At 36.0% G+C, this 9,505-nt stretch overlaps 1 protein-coding gene across 1 annotated transcript; it reads right to left on the reverse strand.

The window, feature by feature from the left end:
- Window positions 1–534: 534 nt before the first annotated feature.
- K441DRAFT_539496 (uncharacterized protein) lies at window positions 535–684 on the reverse strand (the record flags this gene model as incomplete). The annotated part of the gene is made up of 1 exon (XM_067642559.1): window positions 535–684. A coding segment is annotated over one exon (150 nt), but the record flags the coding sequence as incomplete, so codon positions are not given.
- Window positions 685–9,505: the final 8,821 nt, after the last annotated feature.

A 9,505-nucleotide genomic window follows, 5' to 3' on the forward strand; every position in this document is an offset into this window, starting at 1 on the left:
TAGCAAAAATAATATACCTTTAAATTTTTCTGCGACTTTATCTATACTATAGTAATTTCTTTCCTAGTAGTTTATAATAATATAGCCTATAAGACCTAAGTATTCCGTATTAGGGAATTAATAACTTTTAAATAACTCTTTAATCTCTTTATTAGTCTAACTATTAAAAGGAGTCTAGCTACTCGCTACCTTATATAGGGTGGATCTAAGGGCGAAGATATCTGCCTATACTAATAGTAGCTCTCTAGGGTATTAATAACTATAAGCCACGGTAATAAGGAAAGCAGAGCTATCTAAAGAGAAGCCACTAAAGTCGGCGACTTTTGCATGTAAATCTTGGTCTAAAAGAATATTATAGCATTATAGGTCCCTATAAATCACGCCGTTTAAATAGATAAAAGCGACTATATCTGCAATTTTTTGTCCCTATTAAAGCTGTTATTCTAAAGTAATATTATCCTTATAATTCCAAAGATAAGCTCGGAGATTATAATTACTTATAAACTTAAGCCAAATACCAGCGTCGCAACGCCCTTAATATTGTAAAAGCCCCGTATTGCCGCTATATTTATTAAAGCTCTCGTATATAGCTCTTTTAATAAGAATTGCATTGTCGTTTTTAAAGTAAGGGGTTTTAATAATACTCCCTAATAAGGCGTCCAGACAGATAAAGCTAAAGTTTCCCTAGTTTACTAAATTATCTCTTATATAGCCCTTTAGCCATCTAATTTATATTTCTAAGGTTCTTAAACCGCGGTATTATGTAGAAGACGTTAGGTAGGACATGGATTAAGTAGAGTTATGCGGTCATTTATTACTAAGGGGCGGCTTATTAGAACTAGAGTTGTTTTAGGTTCTTAGTCACATTCTAGTAAAGTACTTTACTATATTAGCGCCGTTAAATCACGTAATAAGGAATCGACTTTATGGTTAAGTCTTCTACGTTTATAGCTAATTTATATTAACTTACACCTAAGATAGCATTATATATTTATTAGTTCTTTCTAAGTTTAATCTACTAATGCCTCTATTAACATTTATAAGACCCCATTGTAGAAAGTAGGCTCTATCTCCTATATATTAGTCTCCCTATAATTCTAAGGGTTTATAAAGTACAGACTAGGGTTATATAATTCCTTAAAGTAGAATTCGCTCGTTTCTAAGCCATAGCTTATAGCTCTATACGCGTATTATTAATTAAACGTTTAAAGTTAGTATAGAAAATTCAAGGTTTACTAAGGATATTAAAACTCTTACAGCTTTCTGCTTCTTAATTACCGTCTAATACGGCCTTAAAAATCTAAGGATTTGGAAACTAGGGCGGCTAAAAATGGATATACCTAAAAATAGGCTATTCTTTAGGGTCTGGCTCGGTCCCCAACTCTATACCGTCCTTTACTTACTTTACCATTGTTTATTCCCTCTTATTACTATTACTATAATAAGCTAATATAGACCGAGCCAGTTAAGTACTAGTATAAGGAGTGCCTTTTAGCGTTCCTAAATTATACTATATACTAGTAGATTATAGGAAAGTTCCTTATACAAAGTAATATTAGATAAGAGAGTGCTATTACTCTTATAGCTGCATATTCCTTTACTAATATTTCTTATAAAAAAGTATTGCATCTAAATTCAAACTAAGCTTAGCTAATAATACGTATCGTTACTCTAAAATGGGCTGGCTGCTAGTGTTTAGTATTTCGCTTATAGGTTTTACACTATTCTTCTCTAAAGCTATAGCTAATGCATTTAAGCTTTCTAGTACTAAAAATGCTATTTGGCATAAATAATAAAGGTAAATTACTATAGATAAATGCTAGGTATATCCTAAATTAATTTACCTTAAAAGCCTACCGCCCTATAAATAATACTAAAGTGTAAGTTATTAGCGACTTAGTTAATTAAGGTATAAGTATAGTAGGAAGGACGCATACAAGCCTATATAATTGGATTTTCTATTAACAAGGATCTAAAGCTAGAGAAAGGAAAAGAGAAGAATAGTAGCGCCGCTTAAAGTTTTATACAATCTACTAGTTACGTAACTATAGCTATCTACCACTTTCTGCCGCCGCAATCTACTGTTTTCTGCTAGTACCGTAACATAAGTGTCTATTTATTGTTTACCAGTTTTCTATCCTTAAGCTTTTTAGACTTATTTAGAAGCTAGGCGTACTATAAAGACTATATAGATATATTCCTTATATAAATATAAATTACGATAATTATAACTTTTATAGTTATAGACTAATGCCTACCTTAAGCGGTATATACGTTAATTAGCGTAGTAGCAAACCTAAACTACGAATTAACTAAGCCAGGGCTGTCCTCTTAATTAATACTCTACTCCGCTTATATAATTCTAACCACTTATAAAAATAGGGTTCTAAGCAGTTATATATAATTGTGTTGCTAAGCTAACTATAGCTAGAATGTTTTTAATATTCCTATAATAAATAGAATCCCTACTACTAGTAAAATCGGCACATTTTAAATTATACGTTAAACTATCTTTTTACCTTTACTATTGCTAAGAATCTAAGAATTCTTAAAAGAAGTAAAGGTAGCTAGGAGAATAACATATGCAGCTAGTGTAAGCTATAAAAAAGCCAATGCGAGAATATTATACTTTATTAGCGCTTTATTTACTTAGATAGATATAATTATATAGTTAGTATATACGGAGGTATTCTTATTAGTAGAGCCCTCTTTTTCTTAATTAAGGCGGTCCTAGGCGCTAGGCATATTTCCAGATCTAAATTAAGGACGATTAGCGGCTAATAGAGGAATACTTATACTAGCGGATTAAAGGGTAATCTAATTAATTTTAGGGTACCTGTCTATAATAGCTAAGGGCATTGCTATTTTAGTCTGGACCCTATTTAGGCTTTAGTTTAGAACCTATTTAGGCCTTAGTTAAAATATAAAGAGTTATAATCTCCAGTTTAGGATCTACAGGCTTTTAGATATAAAAATACTCCCTTTTTTAATCTCTAGGCATCTAAAAGCTTATATTGTTACTAAATATAATATACTATACTCTCTTCTAACTAATTCCGCTTGTACTAAAACTCTTCTAATAAAAAAAGGGGAATAATATTATGGCTTAAATAAATACCTCTAAACCGAAGCTTAAATAAATGCTATATTACGAAAATACTAAGCTAAGGAGAAGGAAAAGGGGTTGCTAGGACTAATGTAAATATATATAAATATATATAGAGCTAGCTGCTAAGGCGCTAGTAGTAGGCGAGCTAATTATAGGGCGTGGCAAAATATGGCAGAATTTAACAAATAATATGCTATAGCGCCGTCACAAATAATATGCGTTTTGTATAGTAGATACTTAATCTTAAGTTTTCCTATAATACGCAAGAGCTTAATATTTTACACTAAGTAATATTTAAATTCTAATAATATAGATTTAATAGTATGCTTTATTAATGCTTATAACTTAATTCTATTTTTAAAGAATACCTAGTTTTATTTAATTTCTATAAAGTATAACTAAAAATAGGCTAGGAACTAATTTAGGCTCTAAACTTAGACCTATAAAAGGTAAACGGGCAAGCTAATTTAATAAACGAGTTAAGAAAGATATAAATTTATCCCTTTTTTTAAGACAAAAAAATACGCTACCTATATTTAAGTTACCAACGGAGATTCTTAGCGATATTATTGGCTTTTTGCTAATTAAGGATACTAATAGCGTATTATTAAGTTATAGGGCTCTTTATAATAAAGGCTATAATACTTTTTAAAATAACTGCTTTTGCTTTACATTAGTGGATCTCCGTAAATTAGATAAATTAGAAGACTTTCTTGCTAAGAAAAGGTCTTAACACCTCTAGACTATTCTGTTTAACCTTAATACTACCTCTTTAATAATAGATATTATTCGTACTAACTTAATAGCACGAGTGAGTCGTATCCACGGGCACGAAATACATGTAGTATTATATGCTTGTTTGGATGGTGACTGTCGATTATATAAAGCAGACTACGTGGTCTATATACTAATGCACCTCCCCCCTAATTAGTTAGTGCTTCATAAGTGCACCAGACGCGTAAGCGAGTGGTTGGTACACTGAACGCGTAAACGCGTACCTGGTGTACCGAACGCGTAAGCACGCGGTTGGTACAACAGGTGCTGTAATTATACACTGGCGGTACTTAAAAAATGAAACCACCTATATACAGCCTCCGTAATTGCTTTAATAAAACCATAAAACATAAAGGAAAATACATAGGAAATCTCCCCCGAGGTGCCGTCTAGGCTGCCTTCTAAATAGTGCTCCAAGCTGGCCGTAAGTCCTGCTTACGGTCCATAAAATAAACTATACGGCCTTTTAACGGGCCGTAAATGCACCATACGGCCTTCCAACGGGCCGTAGCTGAACCGTAAATACTCCATTAGTCTCGCTCTACCCATTCTATAACCTTTAGGTTAAGCTTATTCGTATTAATTAGGGTTTTAAGAGCTTAACACAGCTTTGCCTTAGTCATAACATCTACTAGGTTGTCTTCGCTGCTAATCCATTTAACCTCTATAATCTTACGTCATTTATAGGCCTAACGTAAGCACATTAGGTCGACCATAAGCCTCTTCTCTTATATCATACCTAGTTTAACTAGGCAGTTATAAAGGGACTTTAAATCAGTACATAAAACTAGGGGTAACTGCTCTAGTTGTAAAATCTTCTAGACCGTTAATTTGATTGCGGCTGCTATATTAAATCCATAAGCTAGTATATATAGTTTAGAAGCTAGTACACTACAGGTTACTTATTTGCACTTAATTAAAGACCAGTACAGTATATTTACGTCCTAATTACAGTCCGTAAGTACAATTATAAAGCCAATTTATAATAATAGGTCTTTATTATTGGTAAAGGAGGCGTCCATAAATGCCAGTAAGCTAAGGGAACTTAGGTCTAGTGGTACAAAAGTAAGTCCCCTTACTACATTGTCAATTTGCCACTAAATACGCTTATTAAACTGCTTAATATTTTCTTCTTACGGATCTACTGCCTAGGCCGTAAAGAACAAGTCATAGGCAAATTCGGGTTAGCAGACTGTGGCAATATAGGCGCCTCTTACACGCTATATAGTGTATTAGTCCTTTATATTTACGGTCTTACAGGTCTCTCTATAGAAACTAGTAAAGTCCGTAGGCTTTACTATAACAAGCTTTAGGTTTTAAGCTTAGCGTTCCTAAGTCAGCTTAATTAGGTTACCCTTTTAGGTAATTAGGCCTTTATTAAACTTAATTAGGTTCTGCTCAGTTAACTGCTCTTATAGCTTTACTAAGAACTTAGCCTTTTACGGTTTAGTTTCTTTAGCGTTCGCAAAGGTCTAGTTTGCTAGGAAGAGGGTATTATCCGTTTAGAGTCTAACAATACTAAGGCCGTTTGATAGGCTATATAGGAGGCAGGGGTCATAGATCGACTGTTCTATTTTAAGTTTACTAACGTGGTGCTAGTAGTATATCTTAAACTAATGGTTTCTAGCTTCCGGTACTCCGTATAGAGGTTTTACAACCCATAGGATTGTTCCTAGTTATAGGTTAAGCTCGGGGGGTAGCCGTATAAAGATATCCCTACTTAGGTAAGTATTAGACTATACATAGGCTTGTAAGATATCCCGTAGGTAAAGAGCTATGGGTTTACTTTACTATAGTCCGGGCATAAGTGTAAGTATAATCCGTTAACTAACTCATTAAATTATAGGTAATTGCGTAAGGACTAAGTCCTTTCCCTAGTCGTTATAAGCTTATATAATAAGCCTTAACTTTTTAAAGGCTTTATTAGTACCAGGGTACTTAATTTCGTTAATAAAGCGTAAGTTAAATATACGGACGCCTTACAGGACGTCTTTCTCCATTACAACCGCAAAGACGCCCTTCTTAAGTAATCCGTTAATCTCTTTGCGTCATAAGTCCGTAAAAGGGGTTTTCTATACTAGAACTGATATATCCGCAGGCGAAGATTGCCTTACGGATATTCCTACGGAGGTTAGGTAGTTCTTTATTACGGGGTTCTTAGTTATAGGGTGCTTTCAGGGGCGTCCTCGGCTACGCTTTACGGTAGGTTTAGTAGGTTTAGTGGGTTTCTAGGGGACTTCTAGGGTAGGCAAGGGTGCTTCCAGTTCGTCTAATTCGGCAGTCGCTTCTGGTTCGTTTAGTTTAACGGTTACTTCTAGTTTATCTAGCTCGACGTTATAGGTGTTTTCGGGCCGAAAGTAGGGTTTTATGGACGTGCTCCTAAAGCTAGTCGGTCCGCTAGGGAGTTATACGCAGCACATTTCGTTTTCTACGGCCAGTAAATAGTAAGGTCCCGTCTAGTTGCCGCTTTTACGCCATATAAGGACTTCAGAATTAAGCGGGAGGTTATAAACTAAGGTTATGTCTAGTCCGTTACGGTAATATAGGGCGCTATTAACTGCTTATTTGGCCCATAGTTTAACTATTTCAGCCATTACCTTCCGTATTGCAGCTGCTCGTTCCGTAATAAACAGGGCAGGAGGGCCTAGGTTACTCATCCTTAGGTAGGCTCCGTAGACCAAAAGGGTGGGTACTAGTCCGTCTAGGCCAGCGGTATTGTTAACGGCTTTTACGGCCATCTATAGAGCCAGTTCCTTTTAGATATCCTTACATTCATCCATAATAATCTAGTAAGCTCTCCGTAAGGCTAGGTAAGCTCGCTTAACAAGCCTAATAGACCAATACGCCTTAACTAGAACAGCTTTTGTTAATATAGCTATGGCCGTAGCATACTACTAGAATTCCTTGCTAATAAAGTTCCTACCAGCGTCGTAGGTAATATACTTAGGGGGTCTAACGTATGTGTCAATCCAGCAGGTCCGTAAAATGTCCTAAGTGTATTTTATAGATATATTTTGCAACTAACGGGCGGCTTAATAGCGGGTTGCCTTATCAATTATGTATAATACTAGGCTGCCGTTAATATATATAATATCTATATACACTAAGTGGTTAAAGTTAAGGTCCTTATAAAGGGTGAACTTAAATCGGCCTAGGGAACGTCCGTATTTCTGGCAAAAGAAGTAGTATTTAGTTAGGTAGTTAATTGCCTTTCTATTAACATCGTCGTGTCCAGAGCGTTTAAGGACTCTATATAGCTTTTCGGCTGATAAGTAGCCAAAACGGCGGTGTAGGCAGTAGATCTTAGTACTAGTAAGGTAGTATAGATTATAGTTAAAAGATTCCTAAATGTAGGTCCGTAAAGTCTCTCCCTATATAAGGAACGGGTGTCTAAATCGTTATATAATTGGCAGGGTAATATACTTACTTCCTAGGGCAGTTGCAGGGCCAATCAAGGTGTCCGTAACATTGTTATAGTACACCTATAACCTATCTATGTCTGCAAGACAGAGTAGGAAGGGGGTGTCCGCTTTTACTACGTGGAAGTTAACTAGGCTAATTAGAGTCTTAACTTTAACTAATCTAATTAATGCGGTTAAGCTAATGCCGAATTGGGCGTTTACGGCCCCAGTTTACGTAATATTAATGTCCGTATTGTTATTTGTGGTAGTCCTATATACGAGGTATTATCCGTAGCCTACGGTAGACTTCTTAGAGGCACCTATATTAATTATAACACCGTAGAATTCCTTAGGGGTATAGCGTTCTATAGTAATATATGCAAATAGGTCCTACTTATAATCTAGAACATCTATAACGGGGGTACTTACGGAATAGTTTTTGGGCGTAACTAAGTATATAAAGGAACGGTCGGCTAATACGGTTATAATATTAAAGGCTTAGCTGTCCGTAAAAGGTCTAAAAGTGGTTAGGAATGTCTCTAAGGTCTCTTACTCCTAAGCGTCTAAGTTAAAGTCAATTATAAGGGCTTCTATTAACTTATTAGGGGGCTCTTCTACTTCCTCTCCTTCGTATTCCAAAATAAACTGGTTAATATGGCTATTAAGTCTCTTCCTAAACTTATTACGTTCTTCCTAGGTATACCTTATAGACCAACATCCTTCCTTACCGTACACAAAGCACTTCTAGCTAGTTTATCTGTGGGGGTATATTTTCGTATAGGGGTTGCTGCGGGGGTTACGGGGACTTAGTTGGTACGGGTGCTGCTAGCGGTAATAGTGGTCCGTAAAGTAGACGTCTAAGTCTATTTGTGGATATTAAATATCCGTGGTAAAGGCTTAAGTGCTGCCTAGTGGGTTTAAGACTTCGTACGTTATAATAGAGGACCGTAAATCGTTAATAAGGCCAGCTAAGGTGTCTACAGGCTTGTAATAGGCGTACTTACAGGGCTCTACTTCCTAGTAGGCCGTAATAAGTTTATTATGCAGGAAGTCGTCTATTTAAAGCTTGGCGTTAAGGCCGTGCTATAGGTGCCGGAGGTCTTTAATAAGAATTTGTAGGCACTCTATAGTCAATTTTTCAGTATTCTTGTTAATTACGGTCCGTAGCTTGGTCGCATCCCATTAGGTAAGAATATTACGCTTATATTCCGGTCCTTTAAAGTAGTTACGGGTAGCCTCGCATAGCTTATCAAAGGGAACACCAAGGGGGTTACTCTTAAGGTTGGTGTAGTAGTAGTTAAGTGCTAGGCCGCGCAGCATAGTAGAGTAGGCTTAGCTGAATTCTTATTTAGGAATATTAGCCTTTTAGCAAAGGTCCGTAAAGATAGTCAGTTTAAAGTTAAAATTGTCGTTTTCACCGCTGTACTTAGATTCGTCGGTATAGAGCTTGGCTAGGTTAGCTAGTTCCTTACCGTAGGTCTTTACTTAGGTGCGTTACAGATCTATAACTTGCGGATCTATGGCTTGTGGATATATAGCTTGCGGATCTATAACTTAGGCAGGTTATGGATCTGTGGCTTTAGCGACGGAAGGGTTTTAGTCTATATTTTGGTTTACGGGGGTATTACGGTCCGTAACTTAAGTACTAGGTTTACTTTAGCCCGTAAGATTAATTCTAAAATCGCTTAGGTTTATAGAACAAATTTGGTTAAGTAGGTCAGGTATAAGGCCAGCGATGCTATTAAGTTTAGGAAAAGTAGAGAGATTATTAGTAGCTTTAACCTAGTCTAGGATTTTCTCTTTAGTCCATTCCGTTTGGTCCTCCTCCTGTATTATATTATATAAGGACCGTACAACAGTAACTCATTTATCCTTTTTAACCCATATACCTTAGTAACGTAAAAGGGTTCGTAGGTTACGGATAGTAGTAGGGTTACAAGCCTTAAGAATAGCTTCCGTAAAGTCCGCAAAGTCTTCCTTATATTGCTCCCATAGGTCGTCGTTTAGAAGCTTATAGTGTCCGTATTTAAGGATTTTAAAATTAATATAGTCGTTAACGTCGTCCGTAGACGTGAGGTCGACTCCTTAGCTCCACTTCTTTTAACCTTTACTGATTTGCTTGCTTATATCTACTATATTATATAGCGTTGTATGTCTATATAAGCTATGGCGGGTTATAGTAGCTTATAGCGGGTGGAGGAGGTCTTATAACGGTCCGTAA

Source organism: Cenococcum geophilum (assembly GCF_001692895.1).
Source record: "Cenococcum geophilum 1.58 unplaced genomic scaffold K441scaffold_4, whole genome shotgun sequence".
Lineage (NCBI taxonomy): Eukaryota > Fungi > Ascomycota > Dothideomycetes > Gloniales > Gloniaceae > Cenococcum > Cenococcum geophilum.